General features: G+C 40.3%; 4 protein-coding genes across 6 annotated transcripts in view; 2 read left to right on the plus strand and 2 right to left on the minus strand.

The window, feature by feature from the left end:
* klhl32 (kelch-like family member 32) overlaps positions 1-3,377 on the minus strand; it is a 25,467-nt gene extending 22,090 nt beyond the window's left edge. The window contains exons 1-2 of the mRNA XM_025061873.1: positions 3,192-3,377; positions 577-754 (exon numbers count right to left, since the gene is read on the minus strand). Coding sequence (XP_024917641.1) covers positions 577-747 — 171 coding nt within the window. The 5' untranslated portion in view covers positions 748-754; positions 3,192-3,377. The remainder of the gene's footprint in view (positions 1-576; positions 755-3,191) is intronic.
* Positions 3,378-4,005: 628 nt separating this feature from the next.
* fzd6 (frizzled class receptor 6) lies at positions 4,006-12,632 on the plus strand. The gene is made up of 8 exons (XM_008324128.3): positions 4,006-4,162; positions 5,738-6,175; positions 8,275-8,471; positions 8,577-9,159; positions 9,266-9,685; positions 10,461-10,609; positions 10,685-11,074; positions 11,759-12,632. Exons 2-8 carry the CDS (start codon positions 5,990-5,992, stop codon positions 11,913-11,915), a joined length of 2,082 nt encoding a protein of 693 aa, XP_008322350.1. The 5' UTR covers positions 4,006-4,162; positions 5,738-5,989; the 3' UTR covers positions 11,916-12,632.
* Positions 12,633-13,649: 1,017 nt separating this feature from the next.
* On the plus strand, positions 13,650-18,837 carry LOC103388916 (collagen triple helix repeat-containing protein 1). Of its 3 annotated transcripts, XM_008324129.3 has the most exons (5): positions 13,672-13,821; positions 14,485-14,565; positions 16,134-16,352; positions 16,806-17,022; positions 18,175-18,837. In XM_008324129.3, exons 1-5 carry the CDS (start codon positions 13,699-13,701, stop codon positions 18,315-18,317), a joined length of 783 nt encoding a protein of 260 aa, XP_008322351.1. In that variant the 5' UTR covers positions 13,672-13,698; the 3' UTR covers positions 18,318-18,837. The 3 variants fall into 3 exon arrangements, with proteins under 3 accessions (XP_008322354.1, XP_008322351.1, XP_008322352.1); XM_008324132.3 differs by lacking the exon at positions 14,485-14,565 and having other exon boundaries at positions 13,650-13,779; XM_008324130.3 differs by lacking the exon at positions 14,485-14,565.
* A 125-nt stretch (positions 18,838-18,962) lies between these two features.
* LOC103388917 (mitochondrial folate transporter/carrier) lies at positions 18,963-21,933 on the minus strand. Its single transcript, XM_008324133.3, has 7 exons — positions 21,495-21,933; positions 21,087-21,237; positions 20,883-20,968; positions 20,303-20,457; positions 19,987-20,100; positions 19,685-19,830; positions 18,963-19,606 (listed from the first exon to the last, which is right to left on the minus strand). The coding sequence occupies exons 1-7, from the start codon at positions 21,688-21,690 to the stop codon at positions 19,483-19,485; spliced, it is 972 nt and encodes a 323-aa protein (XP_008322355.1). The 5' UTR covers positions 21,691-21,933; the 3' UTR covers positions 18,963-19,482.
* Positions 21,934-22,248: the final 315 nt, after the last annotated feature.

Consider the following 22,248-nt stretch of genomic DNA (forward strand, 5'->3'; position numbering starts at 1 on the left):
CTGACTTTTTTTTCAAGAAGAACTCAACGCCACATCCTAATCTTTTTAATATTTGTCTTTCAAAATTCCCTCAACACACTTTTTCTTACATTACCTAAAACCACCTCTGACGCTTAAATAGAATCAGAGCAAAACCTCAGAGAAAGATCACACGTTACACAAACACCACAGATGGGTTTATTAAGGTTGAGCTATTGTGGCCGTTCATGTATCTCGCATTAAAAACACATTTATCTTCTCTTAGATATTGTTTTTCTCTTGACAGTATTTAGAGCCATGGGAGATCCAATACTGTTGCATGACTAATGAATACTAATGAAGTTTTGGCACAGAGAAGTGTTTAATTGTGACAGTCAATCTACCAACCCTGAAGATGGTTTAATAATCACAGGTATTGCTGTCATCTCTTTCTATTTTGCAGTGGCCTGCACAGTCTGACAAATACTGGCTTTTGATAGAAGTATAAATACTATGATGATAAACGCAATAACTATTGTAAAATGTTAGCTACATGCTTTTTAAATGGTGCCCCAAAGCTGCAAAAACACAAAACAAAAACAAAACAGGAGGACTCACCCTGAAATAATCGCTGCATGCTGCCAGGACAGCCTTATGGGCGTGGAACTTCTGCTCACCGGCCACCAGGGTGACATCACACAGCAGGCCGTCCTTCCTCTGCTGGTTGAGAGCGGAGAGAACTGAGTCCTGGTGGGACTTTGACTGACAAAGTCTCTGTCCTGTCAGCATCTCCCTGCTATAAAGACAAACATTTATATTGAAAATCATTTTGCAAATATGAAAATGGTCCACATGTAATGTAACAGTCTATATATATATATAAATGGTCCACATGTAATGTAACAGTCTGTATGGGGAGGTGTTAGTGACTTGAATGGGTGTCTGCAGAGAAACTGAAACCACGCTGTCATGACTAAAGGTTGTAAGACAGGGAAATTAAGCAGTGCATGTTCACAACATGGGCCGACAGTAGAATGAATGATGAGTCAGGCTGTTTGCTTGATAATTAAACTCTGGCGGAGAGCGCTCCAATGGAAGGAAAGGAGAAAATGGTCAGCTCTGAAGAGAGATGGAACGATATAGATGATAACGTGGGGATAAACACAGTGAAAAAGCTTCAATATGATTATCATAGTCATAAAGCAGATATATATGTATATTTCAGACAGTGGAGGCCAACCAGCTTCCCTCCATGTCTAACACTAACGTTAAATCCACTAAATCCATAAAGTAGGCACTATCAAAGTTTTCATGAAATGACCAGCCTTGGTGCACGTTTTCTTATACAAGGTCATTGTATATTCCCAGAATTCTGTACATATCCATTTATGGTTATCTCACTGCAGGAGTAACGCAAAACCATGCATCCCAGCAGTTTCTGTTTGTGAGATGGATCAGATTTATCTTTGCTGCAAAGTTCTTCTTTCATCCAAATTATTACAAAACACAGTCACACAGTTGCACTTAATGGCATCATACGGACCACACACACACACACACAGATACGCAGAGACAGATGGAGCTGATTTCTGTTAGGTATATTCTTTGGCATCACAAATACAGAACTTTCTTCTGCCACTTTGTTTTCCCCTTGTCAAACCCCCGTTAACGAGTGTATTTTTAGGGCAAACAAGTCAAGTCTGCACACTGTGAATGCTTTCCTGCAAGATTTTTCTATTACTTTCAAAAGCCAACTTCTCTTTGATTTGAGTGTTAGCTTTGCTGCCTCAGATTTAATAAGGCATCAACACACAACATGTGCAGAAGGCACCTACAATGACACAACCTACCTGAGGCAGAGTTCTAAGACATGCCCCTGAACTGAGGCAGAGGGAATGGTGGTGAAGATGGATGTTAAAGTGCTACTGCTTGATGCTCCTGAGGACTGCAGTCTCTTCACTGATCACACACATCATCAGCCTGACAGGACAGAACAGCATGTCACCTCTACTCTGTCCATCCATTTGACCCAGTGGAACTGTGTCAACCTACTGTGCCAAGTGGGAAGTGACTAAACTCATCAAGCCCAAAAAGTGACTCTTCTCTACTCTGTGTCACTGCGCTGTTGACTATGGTGATTCTTAGAGCTGTTATTTCAAAGCCTTTAGCCACAGGCAGCAAGAGAGGAAGAATAAGCAGCTCAGCAATTCTCAAAACAAGCTGGGAGTCAAAATTACACCAAGCAAGTCCTTCTGGTGTAGCTACAACCTTGACATTATGTGCAACAAACCTGTATCTGATATCCCACATTCTCCAGTGGCAGCAGCAGCAGCAGCAGCAGCAACAGTCACAGATCTGCTCAGGGTGTTCTGATTGGAACACCACTCACTCACTGTACAAAAAGCCATCTGAGGACTTCTCATATATCTTCATTACAGAAGGAAGACAGTGCAATTCGCCTTAAGTGTACAGGCAGGGTTGAGTGCACTGCTGGCTGTTATAGAGTGTAGTCCCCCTGCAAGATGTAGTTATTGATCTGTTCACAAGTGACCTTCAGACACATTGCCACAGACATGAGCTACTAATCTACATGAGGAAAGGTATCTTTAGTAGTCAAAACAAGACACAGGCCGACACACGTGTAAAATTATATGTGGTTCTAAAGGGAAAATGTGATAGATAGATAGATAGATAGATAGATAGATAGATAGATAGATAGATAGATAGATAGATAGATAGATAGATAGATAGAAATCTACCTATCTCCAAATATCATTATAATAATCAGGCCATTGTTCACTTTGTAATCCCATGATTAGAGTTAGCCTCAGTGTACAGCGTTGTCTTTTACGCACCAGAGACGATTAGGATTTACGCACAAACCATAACGCGCCGGTGAAACTTAGGACGAGAAGAAAGGCTTGCGTTGCCAGAGAAGCACACACCATTAACTGCATTAACAGTCACCTTCCAAAAAAGCTCCCAGCTGTCAAAAGGTCTCCTAGCAACAGGCCGGCGCCTCGATTCGCAAACTGTTGGGACGAGCGGAACAGAACAGAGCTGAACAGAACAGAGCAACACCAGAACATCCCTCGTAACTGCACAGTTATCCTGTTGCACCACGCATATCGTCCACTCGGGCAAATTCCGGTTCGGGTCTTCTTTCTTATTTGCACGAAATCGCTGTGATCGCCTTCCTCTTTTATATGGTAATGGTCCACAGGCTTACCCACCTCGTGTGGATGTCTTCTGAGTCAGTCCCGTCCCCTTCGGCGGCGCCTCTTCTGTTACAAATGACATTTGATGTCTGAGCCTAGTCCCGTTTACATCCGCGGCCAGAGAAAGACAGAGCTAAGCAGCAGGCAGATGTGCTCCTCTGTCATAGGATACTTTATTGGGTTCTACTGTAGCACCTAAATTATTACAATGTAACCCCGCCTCTACACGGCGGTCACATGAATGAGGACACAAAGTCGGGATACAGCGCCATCAGGTGGATAATTGAAAAGGTGCGGATGTGCAATAGAAGTCATAACATGTAAAGTTTCATGACGTTCAGGAGACCCTCAATAAAATAAAATAACCATACGATAATCAATCGATGCGGATAATACACATGAATTAAAATTAAAATCAATTCTCACTTTAGGTTCAGCGGACACGTTTACAAGTAAAATGACTATGCACTATTTATAAAATACTTATTGGTGTATTTTTTTGATTTAGAAACCACATTGATAGTCATTTGAATTTACACAACCTGCATTCATAATGTTTTATAAAACTAAAAGTGTAATACCAATACAGTGTGTTATTGCAGGTTCGCGGCATTCAAGTGCTACCCGTAACTCTGACTTTATAAAACAACATCTTTGAAACAACGAAACATTAGTTATAGTTTAGGACATTAATACACAATCTTTATTTAAATGTATTATTCAGGGTTTCAATAGAAAAACGTTGTTTTGAAAATGAAAAATAATACAAACTCACATAGCTGTAATCAAACTACACTTTCATTGAAATTGTTACATTTCCGACTGCCCGTCAAGGCAGCATTGTTTAACAGCAGAAAGCACTCACACACGCCAACATAGGAACCTAGGCACACTATCGCAGGAAATAAGGCAGAAAATTACTGTCAGATTTCTATTGACGACGTATCTATGTTGTCAGCTGCTACAATACACCTCATTGGCAGCGGGTGAGTGACCTTTTTGTTTCTCTTTTCATACATTTCTAACTTTTTGGGGCTTTGGAAGTTGTTCGGCCCCGGTTCCAGAGCTGCGAGCGGAGGCTGGGAGGTGTACTGTACTTTGTTTCTGAAGTCGGTGAATGGTTTACGGGGAAAAAATGTTTCCCTGTCCCTGGTCAGCTGGCTTTAGTGTTAATTTAGAAAGTAGACTCGCGCTAGCCCTGTAAAAGTCGGTCAATGTTTTACTTTAGCACGAGTCTGTATGTTTTTTTTTAATCTTTGCTAAAATGCTAATTTGGAAATGTATGCTAACTCACTGAAATGCGCTTTCAATGTCTGTGTAATTATGTCAGTGTGATTTTGTTAACGTAACACAGTGGGAGCTGTGGTTTCTTCATGTGTAAACAGTATTGTCGATTTTCTAAACTATGACCACTATTGTGATATGTGTGCAGTCACCCGGAACTGTTGATCCTGCTGCTCTATTTGTTTAACAACACAATTTCTATTTCTATTCCCAATCTGGTATTTTATGTGGAACTTTGGTGGGTGTGGTACTTCTAAATGGTTTGTGTTTCCTTGCCTACACATACATACACATTTTCCATGTGTGAATAAAATCAACAAGAAATCATGTGCAGCCCTACCAGATGACACAGTTTAAAGACAAACCTGCTGTTGAACACGTTTGTATTTGTTGTTTGAATCAAAATCATTTAGAATATCTGTTGTAAATCCCAAACAAATTGCCCTCTCCCTTTACTTCCTGACTGGTTTATGTTCAGAAACACAGTAAATCTTCCATATAAGAATTAGAATCCAAACTATTTATCCAATCCAAGTTTAAAAAAAAAAGAATTACTGAAAGTCTGAAAACATGTCATTTGAATTCTAATTTTCTCTACCTTCTTGTCATTGACATGATATATACGGCTCAGTTAATTATTAACAAGCAACTGAAGTTTTTCATATAAAATCATGTCAAAATATCTTTATTTATCTGAAAGGAAGTTGAGATACACCTACTGACAAGAATCCTTTGTGTTTGGTGTGAAGTATTAACACCCTGTCAGACATCCAAGATTCATAGCCACTAATGCAGGTGTGCATGTAAAAACACTAATACTTTCATGTGAAATTTAATGTGCATCAACAAGCCCGGACTCATTCCACTGATCTTTAGCTTTCTCCACCCCAGTAAATGCACACTATTTTGCAGTCTTACACCCATGTCAGGGACTGACTGGGTTTTGGTCCCACTATTCTAACTCCTGTGCTGTGTCTGTAAACAGTCCTGTTCTCTGCAGTGTTGGGAACTCAAGGAACCCTTAAGGATGCTTTGTATTATTATTTGGGTGGTGGTTGTTCATGATGTATGTTGGACCTTTTATGATGATTGGGCTTCAAGTCCATACCGTACATCAGTAAGAGTACGATATTCTATTGGGAATGCAATAACAACTAGCTACAAAAGCTACTTGGATAATATTTTGTGGTGATTTTTGTTGATCATAGCCCTAAACCTCTGTGTCCTTGTTTAGTTGAAAGTGTAAATCTAATACAGTGTAATTACTTTCATTTCAGGGATGTGGGATTCCTATCTGTCACTCAGAGGCACAAGCTGACAGGGGCCTGATGGGAAAATTGTACCTGCTGCAACACCTACCGTCTCTGCTGAGATGTCCCCAGGCGGAGTGAAATGTGGATAACAGTGTGAGCCAGGGGAATTCAACATTTGGTCCAAGATATCCCTAGACTGAGCCAAAAAGGGATCTGTGCTAGTTTATACAAAACACAGGCACAAATACACTCTCTGTCTCCTACACATTTGTTACAATGCTGATGCCAGGACCACTGTGTGTGTGTCTGGTACTGGTATGGGTGGGAAGCTGCTCTGCTCACAGCCTCTTTACCTGTGAGCCCATTAGAGTGCATCGGTGTTTGGGTATGTCCTACAACATGACCTTCTTTCCAAACATGATGGAGCACTATGATCAGGATATTGCAGCAAGTCATATGGAGGTGAGTTCTCACATAGTTGTTATCCTATGCTGTGCTGGGCTAATGTTTGGACCTGTGCAATAATATGAAAATGAACTTGGTTTGGTAAATTCTTGGTTTTGACTTTTAGTTTCCCCATTGGGTGTGTCAGTTAAAATCACATTTCTACTGACACTATTTTTTGTTACTAGTGACACTAGTTTTTTTTTTTTCCTGATTGTTTCTTATCAACACAATTTAACATCAGCCACTTCACTGTGCTTGTGTTACATGGCCTATTTCCTGGAACAAAACAAATGGGTTAAAACTACTAGTGTTATTGCATATGAGCATATGAGTCAACGGTCCTGGATGACTTTTGCTGTGTTTGTTTGCAGGTGGTGTTTTGTCAGTGATGTGTCATGTCAAAAGAGATTTTCACATCAAGTGAAATTCTACTTTCTTTTTTTAAACAAGAGGTCATCTCCTTTATGACACCGCCTTTTTATTGCCTCACTCTTTCTGCCCTTAGATAGACGCATGTTTTTGATACATGAGTCATCACAGAGGGTTCAGTAATGAACTCTGTCTCTTTTGCATCCTGTGGCTCAGTTCTCCTGCAGGCCTGGGTTTCAGTTACAGCCGTTCGGTGTTGGAGCACTGAGCCTGAACACTGATCTGTGGAAGAAATCTTTTGTGTTGCATCTGGCAAAGATGTATAGGCTTCTCATTTCACAGCAACCTTGCCACTGGCAACTTCATCAACTTTGTTGTGAGAAGCCTTTGATTTGTGCAGGAAGGGGGAGGGACACACCCAGGCCTATACAAAGCCTGCCCTGCATACCACAGCCACTATTCTCTCACTCATTTTTTACCCCATGCGCTGACTCTTACCTTTAAGGTCCTGACTCTCAGATGGCAGAGTGACACTCTGTAACCCTTATACAATGACACATACCACACATAGCTCTTTACATGTCTGCTGTGATTTATGAGAAAACACAAGTTTTAAAAACAAGGAGACTGTGAACCTTACTTAACAAGGCTATCAGCAGGATTTCCTGATGGGGTTTAACTGTTCCAGGCTCCACCTCTGTGTATGAGTTATGGAAATAGAAAAAATAAACATTTGCAGAGTAAAGAAAGAGTTGCTGTTTTTGGCATTACATTTTTGCAGAGGACTTTGACTTTAAAACCAAATAAACTCATCTTGTATTGCTAACCCAGAGGTTTCTGAAACTAGGGCAGTTTTTACAGTAGGGCTGCTGTAAACCAAATAAAGGTCAGATTGTTGTGCAAGGGGATCACATTGACAAGGAGTCCAGGACCTCCACAGGCGAGGAACAAGGATATGTACTGTCAGAGGAGGCAAGTCCAGGGCACAGAAATGGGAATACTGCCATACTGGATTTTTGAAGACAAAAAAGAAAGACACATTGAATAGCTGAAGGTGCTGGAGGGTATGTGAATATTTTGTGTACAAATATTGGCAGTGTAGACTCGCATTAATCTGTCTGCACGCTAGAATTGGAAAAGTCTCTAAAGACCCTCAACAGCACTTATATGACCAGGTTAGCTTACACAATGTCCATTGGCTGAAAAGTTAATGATAATATAGAAAGCTGTGTGCAGATCATATTTTTGTATATGATTTGCACATTTTTAATTGCAACTGTTAGCTGTGTATCCCATAATATTATTATACTACACATAGCCAGTAGAGTGACTTTAACAGTGACTACTGGGCAACATTTTAACCTATAAATTGCTTTGGACATTCTAGCTTTTTTGACCTGTTGTGTATTGTGAAATATCCACACACTTGTTTCCTTTCACCTATACACACCCCTGCCTCCTCCTTGCCCTCTCATAAGTTTTGACCACTGTGTTGAGAGGAAGATTATCGCTCCCTCTCGTGAATGGGCTCTTTTGTGTGTTGTTGAGCGTGGTGGCATTGAAACAAAATGAAATTAACATACCTTAAACAAGCTACTCTTCAGCCCGTTTCAACACGTGTGGTTTCACGTTACACACTTTCACAGTGTGATGAATAAATGCTACTTTGCTGTCAAAACAATGTTATGAAACGTCTTGCTGCCTGTGTCATCCACTGATTTACAGACTTTTCTCTCCATCCACAGCCGTTTATGCCCTTAGCAAACCTGCACTGCTCACCAGACGTCCACCACTTTCTCTGTCAAGCGTTTGTTCCAGCATGCACCGAGGATAACAAAGTGATTCGTCCTTGTCGAGAACAGTGCGAGGCAGTTCTTTCTGACTGTGAAGAGAATATTCGTGTCTTTGGCATCACATGGCCCCCTGAGCTGCAGTGTGACAAGTAAAGAGATTTTCCTCTACATTCTACATCATCTACATAATTATTTCTGTTAAACCTATGGTCTCATATTCTTTCATATGCATATTCATATCTCTTATTTTCTAGATTGCACCCATGTAGCTTCCCTGATGGACCAGGTCTTTCTGTAACCACAACCATGTCATCCTCCTCATCGGTCATGAGGGACCTTGGCTTTTGGTGCCCTCTGCAGTTAAAAACCAAACCAGACCAGGGGTCGTCATTCCTGGGTGCCCCAGACTGTGCTCCACCCTGCGCCAACATGTATTTCAAACCCCACGACATTGAATTTGCTAAAAGCTTTATCGGCGTGTGCTCCATCATCTGCCTGGGCGCCACTCTTTTTACATTTCTAACTTTTCTCATAGATGTAAAACGTTTCCGCTACCCTGAACGACCCATAATATTTTATGCGGTCTGTTACAGCTTTGTCTCACTCATATATTTCATTGGCTTCTTATTGGGGAACAACGCTGCCTGTACCAAGGCAGCACATCCCTCAGGTGTGGATACAGTTGTGCTTGGGACTCAAAGCAAAGGGTGCACTTTGCTTTTCATGCTGCTTTATTTTTTCTCTATTGCTGGTATCGTCTGGTGGGTCATCCTAACCATCACCTGGTTCCTGGCAGCTGGGCCCAAGTGGAGCTGCGAGGCCATAGAGAAAAAAGCGGTGAGTTATTGATTATTTTTTTTAGAAAGAAAGAATTAAAAATTGTTAAAGAAAAAAGTAGAATAAGAAAACACAGAAAAACAGAGCTTCTTTTCTCCGTCTATAGGTGTGGTTTCACTCTGCTGCCTGGGGGATCCCCGGGGCTCTAACTGTCATGCTGCTTGCTCTCAACAAAGTAGAAGGAGACAACATCAGTGGAGTTTGTTTTGTGGGACTTTATGATTTGGATGTACTTCGACAATTTGTTCTGGCTCCACTGTGTGTCGGGGTGATAGTCGGCCTCTTCCTCATCCTGGCGGGAATCGTTTCTCTTAACCATGTGAGGCAGGTCATCCAGCATGACGAGCGCAACCAGGAGAAGCTGAAAAAGTTTATGATCCGCATTGGCATTTTCAGCTGCCTCTATCTTGTCCCTCTGGTTACGTTATTAGCTTGCTACACTTACGAACAGAGTCACCGCCACACCTGGGAGACCACCTGGATCAACGACCGCTGCCAGGAGTACAGCATTCCCTGTTCTTACAAGGTACCTGTGCATTTTTGTCACCCGTAAGGAAAATACGTTTTTTGTTCAACATTACCGAGACAACATTTGTGGTATAACATGTTCAAAATAATATTCCATATGCTTCACAGCATTTATCACCACCTTATATGACATATAACTACAATAGCTTCCCCAGCAGCTCTGGGAGAAAATAATTTGTTAAAAGGAAAGATAGAGAAAAACAATATCCATCTTCTCTGGTATTTCTTTGGCTTCACACAGACAACACTGAGATCTGAGCCACATTTTTGTAGAAGTATAGTCAATTTGACTGGTTTTGACTTTCCTTGTGATGGCTGAGGCTGACAGTGGTATGTGACTTCCATTTCAAACACTGGATTTAAATCTTTCTTTCACCATGGCTGTGTTGAATATTAACAGTGGCATCTTTATGCAAAAAGTACCTTAGCACATATCTTACATATTTTCCATTGACAGGACTTGTTATGACCTTTAAAGACAGCTATAATAAATTATAAAGACTAAAAATCAGGAACAAGATTAAAACAGCCTCAGTAACTATCTGTATCTAGTTGACCCAACCTTTGAATAAATGTCATAGACTTTACTAAATAAAAGCCAATGTACTGTTTGGTATAAAAAATGGGCAGAATGAATAAAAAGCCTTCAAGGTTGAAAAGGCTTTGGCTTCATTTGAAAATTGAATCAGCATTTGAAATGTGTTTCATGTCTAGTTACATTATTTATACACTTACAGTACACAAACCCACAGAAACATCTTTCTTTGTTTCAGACAACCGAAAATGATCGTCCTGACCTCTCTCTGTTTTTGGTGAAATATCTAATGACCCTGATAGTGGGAATATCAGCAGTGTTTTGGGTCAGCAGCAAGAAAACCTGCTCAGAGTGGTCTTACTTCTTCAACAGGACTCATAAGAGAGAGTAAGGTCAATTTTCAGTCATTTTAAATCCATGATGAATATTGAGTAAAAACTAAATTTGTGTCATAACTTTCAGTCCCATCAGCGAGAGCCGCCGCGTACTCCAGGAGTCGTGCGAGTTCTTCCTCAAGCACAACAGCCGTGTACAGCACAAAAAGAAGCACTACAAACACAGTTCCCACAAGCTCAAGGTCATCTCCAAGTCCATGGGCACAAGCACAGGTGCTGCTCCCGCCAATGCTGCCGCTGGTGCCCACCACCCTAATCAAGGAACCTCTGCCCAGGGAAACCATGACCCACATATACAGGGTTCTATGTCTGAGACTTCGGCCAGGGAACACATGGAGAGGGGCACCTCCAGCCGAACCTCCAGGAGAGGAGACAAGGAGAGGGGTGAGAAACGCAGCAAAGGTGGGAGCTCCAGTAAGGTCAGCAGCCATTCAGAAAATGTGCAGCCAGACCAGAGGTAAGTGATCCTCATCTGACTGCTTTCTAGTTACAATCATTTTAGAGATTTTAATTTTTGTTTGTTCTGTAATAATTACAACTACAACGATAAACTCTACCAGACAAGTGGGCACATTTCTGATATATGCAGAAAAATACATTTGAACCATGATTGAAGAGGAAATGGACCAGTGTTACACAATAGTAGAATTCTCCCCTGTTCATCAAAAGGTCCCAGGTTCAAATCCACCTGGTCCCCAAAGCCCAACCCCGGTAGAAGTGTTGCGTCAGGAGAGACATCCCATGTAAAAATGATATTTTGTGGACCACGGCCCACAGATGTGGACAACTCGAAAGTTGTATACATTGTTTACATTACTGTTCTACATAAAACAATGCAAATCTAAAGACTGATAGCTGGAAAAAGGCTCCACAAAAAGTGTTGTTTTGTTACAATATGACCAATTTAAGCAGTGTATTTAAACAACGTTGTGTTTTTTTAAACATTAAAAAAGTATAACTCCAGTGAAATTGGTTTACTAATAAATACAGAAAAAAACACTACTTTCAATTTAGTTGCTTATTCACCAAAAGAAGTGTCGATGACAGCACTCTGTATTAGTATGCACTCAAATTAAACCAAAATAGTCCCAGGACAACACTAGCATACACGTATAACCTGTCATGTGTACTTCTAACTTAGGTTGAGCCCAAGGAGTGAGCTGTCAGCGGTCAGGCAGGTTCCTACTGGTCAGCAGCATCCAGCTATGAACCTGTCCCACAGCACCAGCATGATCCCAGACTCCATCCACCAACTGGTGCCTGAGGAGAGCGGTGACACAAAGGACAACAGTTGCTAAAATTCTAAAACTAGTCACATGTAATGCTGTTTGTCTCATCTACTTTGGGTTGTTGTTCACAGTGGTTGCTTTATATCCAGTGCATGTTTGTTGGGAGAATGTTGCCTTGAGTATTTCAAACCTTCATATCTTGGAGCAGCTTTAATGAGCTTTAACCTTATACCTAAATGTTGCTGCAGCACAGCTTTGGCCCAACCACTCATATGCAGTTTATTTTTGTAGCATTAAATCTTTTGTTCTATAGAATAGTCATCCAGGAGCGTAATATGCATGCACAAGAACTATTTGTGTAAATATTTTTTAGACAGTCCTTTTGACTGGATTATAGTCGCTACACTGAGTTTATTTCTAGGAGTGACACTGGTCTCTCTGTGGTTAAAAAAATCTTTGAATGTTTCCTCCTTATAAAGAGGTTTAGAATTAAACTTGATTTTTTTTTATTTTTTACCTTTTCTGTTTTCATTTCATGTTTACTTCTAGTTTGTGTTTTCTAAAGAACAAAGAAGCATCCTGTGGATTTAGGTAATGTAGTTTAGCCCTATTGTTTTCCTCAAGGAATTTGGAATTACTTTTCCTTCAGGCAGAACAGACATATGTTGTGCACATGTGATGTCTACCTGTGTTTCTGTTGTTCACAAAGTCTAACGGTCTGAAAAAAATAAGATAAGAAAACTTCACAAATCGTCTTTGCACTTTTCACTAGACCGAAGCACAAACCACTTATCTTAAAAAGTATGAATAGTCAAAGAACAATTGGAAAAAAAGCTATTTTCAGAGCTTTCTTTTGTTTATATAACATCTGGGTTACAGACCATCTTCACTCTTTGAAGATTTTTTCTCATTCACCTGTAGTTTATTAAAGGCTACGTTACGCTGTTCTTTTTCATTGTATAAGTGATCGATTCTTTCAGCTACCTTCAACTTTTATACTTGGGAGTCAAATGGCAGGTCCGGAAACACTCAATAAATGAGTAAGAGTACACTGTCAGTCCGTTTCTACTGTATTTTTTATCATTGTCGTATATGAAAAGGTGAGTTGATTTTGATTAAAACTATAAAATGATCTGTACCAGAGGGTTTTATTGTCTGAGGGTGGATCTCCTCTTAGACGCAGCTTTATGGAATGCCTCGCTCCTAAATCTATTCTTAAACCAAGTATAGTTAGTGTGAGTTAAAGTCAAAGAAAACAGTTCTCACTTTCAAAACCTTTTTATGAACTGTTTTTAAATGTATTCTCTCTTTTACACGTTTTTTTACCTTTGTTATTCCATTTTGGTAAATAAATAAAACAAAAGAACTCTTGGGAAATACCGTGTGTTTTTCTTCCCCTTCTTTTCTTTTTTTTTTCTGTTATACAAAGGACAAGCCAAATTTTAAGAGAAATTTGCACCAAACTGCTTTTGACTGAAGAAATCCACACATTATCCTGACAATGTGTAAGAATGTTAACCCATTCCTACTGAAGAGCAACAGATAACGGTGACCAGGCTTTTAAAGACATAAATCATTTGCCTGATAAAATAGTTCATACTTTGGGATTCTTTTTTATTTTTTACGATCATTTATAGTGTTATAATAAAAACAAATAGTTATTTCACAAGTATATAAAATTATAGTAATTACTTTTAAATAGACACGCCTTTAAATCTCAGAGGGATTTTCTTGTTCCTCCCACAGATGTTTCTCCGGCTCCTTCCCTCTCGTCCTGCCTCCTCTGGAGTAAAGCTGGCAGCTGTTGGAGTCAAACCGTCGCCACACAGTCTCTCCTTGTCTCCGTCCTTGGATGGTGATGATGATGTCTCCTGTCGTTGGTCGTCTGCTGCTGCTCGTCTGCTTGGCCTTGCCTCTGTATGGCGTGGAAAAGGTGAGAAACAGAGGATACCGAAAGGATCCCGATGCTGATAAGGTAAGATCATTTTAATTAGGCCAAAATCACCCGCATTACTGCAACCGGGATACCTTTTGTGATCATTTACACGAGTTAAGAAGTTAATTAACTGTGTTCTCACAGCGGGTACCTAAACGCACCATGACTACACTTAAGAGACTTTCTCAAAACTTTTACGTTGATTAATGATTGTAATAATTACACATTATTAAAATGGTCATACAATCTTTACGGTAAGAGTTGTTTGGTAAAATGTTTTTATTATTATTTAACGTGTGATCACTAGAGAAAAAAAATCTCTAACAGGAAGTTAGAGATCAGTAGTCTGAGTCTGCACGTCTTTGTTCTGTGTTATCTCTCTGAATGTTAACCTAAACAAAAACAAATTGAGTGCGAAAATAATTTACATTCCAAGTATTTTTATATTAAAATTTTTCTAAAGTCCACAGTTGCCACATTAACGTTTTTGCAAAATTATATAACCTGAGCTACAAGTAGTGAGTGAAGGAAAAGACTGGACACAGATTGGAGTCAGGTTTATTTTCTCGGGGACTCTGTGGACACCCCCCACCCCCGTTCGGTCTGCAACCCCCACTGAGACTGAACAGATGCCCCACTGTCTTCTTCCACACTTGAGGGATATGCCCTATAGCATCTTTCTCTGTCACCATCTGTATGTAGTGCGCTGGTGGAAATGATGCAGAAAAGCCCAACTGTACTAAACACTCTGAAGACGAAGAATCTACTTTTTTAAGATTTAAGGTAATTTCCAATGTGATTCCCCGACATCCTCTGAGTCTGAAGACCTCTCCATGAAAAAAAAGTGCATGAAAATCAGTGCTTCTGCATGTTGGAGGAGTGTCTCTGTCCTCACTCTGGTTTTGACTAAACGCATGAACTGTGGCTGATTCCTCAGAACTTTGTGGGGCGAACTCTGCCTTTATGCTTCAGTTACTGTAATGGTCTGTGTGCTACTAATGTTCAGCCGGGCTGCAGGCTAATTCTTTCAGGCAGGCAGCACCGCAACTGAAACAGACGGCTGGGAGCTAATAGAAAAGTCAGCTGTGCAGCCAAGTGGACAGAGATTCCATTCAGTAGTCTGCTTTGAAACGTCTCCAAACTTTTCCAGCGGTTATTAAAACAGAACCATTTCCTGGGCAATGGCAACCAAACGGACCTCCAGTTTGCGACAGTTGCACATTTTCCCGACTATTTGCCAAGATGTGAGACGGTGTGTTAATGTTGCATACCAACTTCCAGTCGCAGTCAGTTTCCAGCAGAGATGATGTCAGACCTCACATCTTCACATGGTTCCAGCAAAGTCACTAAATGGCTAAAACAGACTCTGGACCAGCTGCTCCACCGCATCTGATGTTAAAACGCAGCAATTCTTCCTGCTTAGCCAATGTTTTCATTCTCACATGGTTAAAAACTGATTTTTCTTTTTTAACCTAACCTCAGTAACTTAGATGCTGAAACTGGAGGAGTGTCTCTGTGTTTCCTCTTTCCTTTGGACTCCTTTTATCTCTTGCCTTTTGGCCATGTGCCTCCAATAGCTCTCTCTGCTGTATGCCTTTTAAAAGGCCAACAAGAAAAAGACTTACCAAAACAAAAACAAGCCCATGGGCGAGGACGCACTTCTCCGTGTCAGTTTATGTCTGCTCTGCCTAAATGAATGAGAACAACATGCTCACAAATCACCTCACCAAATTTAAAAACCTCAGCTCCAACTAAAAACAGCTCCAACAGCCGATCTACACGCTGCAATCTGTTGGTCACAATGTGTCTTTGTAGAACATGCTGCACATAGTTGTTTAGATGTTCATTGTGTCTGCCTCGCTGCGTGGTAAGCTTTGGCCAGCTCCCCCGTCTCCTGTGTGTCTGTGGGTCTTTGAGTCAGCTTGAGTAACTGTTTAAACATAGCAGGACATTTAGCAGGATAATGAATCATAACCAGATCTGGGGTCTAGACAGCTACCGATTTAGATTCCTGTCGAGCTTTCAGTTCCTCATTAATGCACTCTGTCATTTGTTGAACATTTAAGGCCTTAGAGTTTGGATCACATCTTCCATCACCAGTAGAAGTGCATTTTGGTCAAATCACTTATCAATTTGCTGCTCTTTGGTTTCTTTTCGGTGACTGTTGCATGAATGGCGGTTGCAGCTGTTTGTGACGCATGGAGCCCGAACAAAGATTTAATAAACAAAAGTAAAACAAAGGTCTAAACATTAAGATAGGCCTAACTTGGACATTGCTAATTTAGTCAAGTGGCTTTTTCATACTTCTAGTAGTCTCATCTTTATTGTTTCATTCTTTGTTTGTTTTTCAGTATGGCAGCTGTTTACAGGGACCAGCAGGCACTCCAGGCAGGGACGGTAACCCAGGGGCCAACGGCATTCCAGGGACACCAGGCATCCCTGGCCGTGATGGGAATAAAGGTGAGAAGGGCGAGTGCATTAGCGAGGTCTTCGAGGAACCCTGGAGGCCAAACTACAAGCAGTGTGCCTGGAACTCTCTGAACTATGGGATTGACCTGGGTAAAGTGGCTGTGAGTATTAACTTCAAGTAGATTTTTCTCCACTCTGCTAGTACTCACTAGTACTCTTTGCCCCTTAAATTTAAGGGCGATCAATTTACTATGACCTCTGAAGATGTTAGGGAACATAACATTGTTTTATCCCTGTGTTCTGTGGAACTACAAAATGCATATTTGAGGTTCTGCCATTGTGGTATCAGGCAAATATGCTGATAAATAAAAACAACACATTGGCGCACTACTGTCCCTTTTTTTCTCTACTTGCCAACAGCAAGACAATAAGTTAACTCACTGACGTGCTAATCAAATAAGAGGTGTTTATTGAAGTTGTGATGTGATGAAACGCCCCCTTCTGGATTACAGAATAACTATTTTCTACACCTTTACAGAATACAGGTTGTCTCCACCCCTTTAAGCGTCCTTCTGTTCATGTGAGTAGAACAATTACCTTGTGTTGTGTTGCAGGACTGTACGTTCACCAAGATGCGTTCAGACAGCGCCCTCAGAGTCCTCTTCAGTGGCTCCCTGAGACTCAAGTGTAAGAATGCATGCTGTCAGAGATGGTACTTCACCTTCAATGGAGCAGAGTGTACAGGCCCCCTGCCTGTAGAATCAATTATCTACCTGGACCAGGGCAGTCCAGAGCTGAACTCAACCATCAACATTCACAGAACGTCCTCAGGTAAGAACCATGTGCTATTGTTTGGTAGAGGAGTCAAAATGTGAAAACCATTAGCAGTAAAGTAGAAACAGTAGTCATGGTGGTGCATTTAATAAACCAGCACAACAGTATGACTGTAATGTTGGATGTTACACAAGTAGTTACTTATTAATTTTAGGTTTTATCATCAAACCTCCTGTTCACCTAAATATTAACCCAGTTAGCATTTTCTGGAGTGGAAAGTTGTTTTTTAAGTTAATCAGTGAATAAGAATCTTTTTGATCACTTATTCCCTTCATACTTTGTGTTTTATCATTTATCATGTTATAATTAGGAATACAGGGGTCCTCGATTCATACGTCCAGCTCCCATACATTTATTAAGAAAGTCTGGTTCCATTGTTCAACGCACATGGTTGAAACAAACTATATATAGGCTGCTATAGGTAGAAGACGGCTTTGTTTATATTCGCTATGTTTCCCAGGTTTCTATTTTCTAGATTATGATGTTACCACTGTTCACTCCAAAAAATGACACACTAACGCATCATTTTGCTCATTTACTACCAACAAACATGAACATATTTTACTTACCACATCATAAGTAAATGATTGCATTTTTATTCTCTCAGCTTTGTTAACTGCACACACACACACACACACACACCCACACATCTAGGTTTGTGCTGCTATTTTGTTACACCATTCAATTAAAATAGTTAGGCCAACCTCCTGTCTCACCCCCTCCTCCGTCCCTCACCCCCCACCTTAGCCTAATCAAACCCCTGTCTTCATCCATAACTAGATAGAGCAGACAGGAGGCTGATGGCAACATTTAGGAGAGTCTTATTTTGTCATTCAGTCAAGAACGAGGCAAACTGTGTCTCTGTAGCCAGTGGAACTGATTGGCAGCTGAGAGTAGAAACTTGATGGCCATCTTTATTAGACGGTGGTATCAGATGATCTTTCCAGGCAAACGTTTTTACGGACACACTCTGCTTTAATGTGGTTATTTAATCACCAGGAATCCTGGAAGCCCTTGTCAACAGTCTCCAAACTTTAAAGCCTCCGTCCAATTAGGGTTTTTTTAATGGCTACACCACAGCAGACAATTATTGGTGGAGACATGTTTACTAAATTTTGCACTGTCATCTCCTTTTCCTTCCTGCTCTAGTTGAAGGCCTGTGTGAGGGCGTTAAAGCAGGGTTGGTGGATGTGGCCGTGTGGGTGGGGACCTGCGCCGACTACCCCAGAGGTGACGCATCTACAGGCTGGAACTCAGTTTCCAGGATTATCATAGAGGAACTGCCTAAATAAAAAAAGGAAGTGGTGTTGGTAGAAGAAGATAAGAGCATGTTATACCACCATCCAAAATGATCAGGTGTGGTTTTTGCTGAGGCGTGGCAGCATCACTGATGGTAGCTTGAACGTTCTATTTTTATTTTTATTTCTTTATACATGATTACAGTGTTACAAACATTTTTTTATTGTTTCATTCTGTTGAGTGGAAATAAACATTGTACTGTAGCTTTTCAGCTTATGGCGACTGTTACAATTCAGTGACTTAATCACCAGACGCTGCGACGAGACATTGACATTTTAAAGTACTTATTCTTGCGTCCTGTCTGTTGTTACAATATACTTGATAATAAAGATGTCTGTTTTTCTATACGTTTGGCATCACTGCGACTACTTTTAGTAGTTTGAAATGCAATTCATGAAAGTTATGTTTGGGATCACGAAAGTAAGTGTTGTTTACTATGAAATACAAAGTTGTTCAAAGTTCATTAATTTTATATGCATATCTGTTGTCATAATTATAATTCATAAAAAAAAATCATTGTGTTCTTGTTAATATTGCAACTTATCTGAGACTATAGACTTTGTAGAAATTATAGTAAATGACATACAGATGACGTACAAGTTAATAAATGTCCACAAATCAGACAGGGGACAGTGGAGGTAAAGCAGTATGGATTTTATGACCATCAGTTTGACATCTGTGGGGAAAAGGTGACATTGTTAAATGTACTTTAACTGACCTGATGATTTGTTACCATGAATACACAGGTTTTTCTCTCTGCACATCAATAATTTAAAGGACTCACACTACAACTATGGTTTCCTGAGACAAATCAAGAATGTTACTGACTTTAAATACCCCAGGATGTGTTCTGTCCTCCTGATAGAAAACATAAAAAAACTAAACAAAGCTATACGGTTAAATATATAACTCATCACACTTTAAAAAAGGAAACCATAATTCATCACATAGCATTAAATCTATTTAGAAATACAACAGTCTGTCTCCCCTGTGATCACTGAGGTTAAAAATTTACAATTTGTGCACAAGGAAGTTCGGTGAGAAACTGCCGTCAAAATCGTCAGAGTGCGTATTCATGTTTTTTCCATGCACCGGTAAAGTCCAGTTTGATGCTCATGAATACCTATGTCTCAATGTGGTTGCTCCTTCAAGTCCACTTTATTTTAGTTCCCGTAAAAATTCAGACAAATATTCATAAACCACAAAGGTGATGCAGCAAGCAGGAGTGACACGGATCAAATTAGGCACAATTCCTTTGTAGAATCCAAAGGCTCCTTCATTCCTGCAGAGAAGGTGTAAATAATCAATTATGAACTGAACACAGAAAACAGATATAAAAACACCTGTCACAACATCCTACCTCCATGTGCGTCTCATGACGTCAATCACTCCGTTGTACGTATTGTGTTGATCTTGCAGACGAGCACGCACAACCTGATACGGGTATGTTGTCGCCACTGCAAATATTTTGGATAACGCCGCCATTGATATGTACTCCATTGGATTCTGTAGTCAAAAACAGATGACGACGCCACAGCAGAGAAGGACAGGTGATGCTGCACGTTAACACTTGTGCATTCAGCCCAATGTAGACCCTGTTGTTTGCATTTGAACACAAGGTACCCGTGTTCCCTGTGTCTTGTCTAGGGGTTTTTGACTCACCAATTTTGCATCTGAAGGCACTCCCCTATATTTGTTGTAGTCTCTCTTGAGCTCTTCATAAGCCATGAACTGTAGAGCTCCATGTGAAGTTCCAAACAGTCCAGGAACATAGCCCTGTAAAATGAAAAATATCACCGTCAGCTCTAACAGTACTGAAGCAGTGCCCTCTAGTGGTGAATTAAGTCAACGCCATTGCCAAACGTTTGCTTTCAGCAAGAAGTCCAATGATTACTCATTCAGATATGAGCTAACATTTGACAAAACATGTATTTCTTTTTCTAGGACATAAATGTTCCAAATACAATGTGTGTCTAACCTTGTAGAGTCCAGGTACTCCCTCGTGGCGGTAGATCTTCACCAGAGCATCAAGCATCCCTTTGTACTGTTTACCACCTGGGCCAGTCTCGTACTGAAGCACCAGCCGAGTCTTGGTGACCCAGATGGGGTTGGTTAGTGTGAGTGTAAGAATCCCTAGAAAAAAAACAAAACAAGACTCATAATGGTTTAAATACATTATAAAGTTCACAAAACAATAGTAATAATAATTGTTTAAATTATACATCAAATAGTAAGTAAAGTTGGTCATATGTATTTATAAGTAAAAATTATATATTTGTGTTTTGTGTATTTAAGCACATTTAAGTTTGGTAATCATGCTCAGAATACTTCCTAACTCAATTCATTTAAGGTAAATGAACTCTGCTGACTGAAGCCTGGTGAACTGCAATGACCCCAGAGGTTGTATTCTTATCGCCAACCAGTCAAAGCAGACCCAGAGTAGTATAGTCTTACTGTTGTTGTCATGACTTTGAGCTAAGTGTGTGAATGAACGGGTGCGTATATGTGTGCACGCTTGCAAAGCAAATCAATAGTACACAGATAAACACAGGACTAACCTGCTTCAGCGGCAGACACCAGGTGTTCTGTGGCACTCAGCTCCGTTTGTCTGCCTTCGACTCTGTACCCTTTGATTGCATTGTAACTGTGAATAAATTTGGTTTAAAAATGTGAGAAGGAGCCAAAACTTCATCTAAAGTTTGTCAGTAGAAGAGAAAAATGCAGATATATAGAATTTATAGGGGTGGTTGTACTGTACATACAATAAGAAGTAGAGCCCCCATGATGCTCCAGCACCCCAAACATTTGGTGTGACTCCTTGGTACAGTCCTCTCAGTCCCTCCTGCCGCCACACACTTCTCACACAGTGAATCAGGCCGCTGTATTTTGGTCGTAATTCCAAACCATCATTCACTGCAAAGCAAAATCATCGTGTCATGAGAGATGGACTGTTGCAACCAGGTCTCCTCATTCACCATATATGGTTTATGGCATAAACCATATATGTAATTACCAAAAATAGACATTCTCCAAACACCATAATACATTTATCGCAGTGACTACTGTCATAGACACAGCAGCCATGTACAACATGTCATTCATCTTTAAGCTGCATGATTTGTTCAATATGTTGTTCACATAAAGTGTACATGTATAACCCCCTACTGTACCTGCAAACCTGATTTTGACCAAGTCCAGAGGATGGAGCACCAGAGTTGACACCACTCCACCACTGAGTCCTGCGATCAGGTTCTCTATCTTCACATGGCTGAAGAGCTGTTGGGCATGTCCACATAACGTGACAGCAGGGACGGTTGTGTTGGACAGTCCTGTTTCATCAACGGTGTGATTCGGAGCCGAGCTCATGTTTACATTGGTAATTAACTTAGCTAGCTTTTATTAGCTAGCAGTTTTTTACACGGTTTAACAACAGAAAGTAAAAATTTCAGAAAATAACATTTCAAATTCAAATTTCCAAACAATCATTAAAAGTCTCGCTTCCACATTTTCACCACACGCTTACGTGGACCCACGTTTCTGACATGCGGGGATCCGATAGACAGCCGCACATAGCACGACCTTGTTGCATTACAAAACAGTAATACTACAGTAATTGCCAGAGCTTCCGGTTAAACCCTTCAAAATAAAATAAATAAAACGAGTATCTATTATATCGGAGTAATACGTTTATAAATAGCGTTAAGCGTTATAAGTTAAAGCACACATTTACGAATTTAAGTAAAACATGTTATTTTTGCATAACTGAATAAATCAAGACTAGCGTATTGGAGCTAGGACAATGTTTTTTAGATAGTGTTATGATAGAAATAGAGTCACTGATAAAAATATAAATTAAATAAAACAAACCTCGGACAAATTCGTAAAAATGCTCATTCAAGTGCTCATTATTAAATCTTCAACTAA

This window comes from Cynoglossus semilaevis, chromosome 13, assembly GCF_000523025.1.
Source record: "Cynoglossus semilaevis isolate Cse_v1.0 chromosome 13, Cse_v1.0, whole genome shotgun sequence".
In the NCBI taxonomy this organism is placed as follows: Eukaryota; Metazoa; Chordata; class Actinopteri; order Pleuronectiformes; family Cynoglossidae; genus Cynoglossus; species Cynoglossus semilaevis.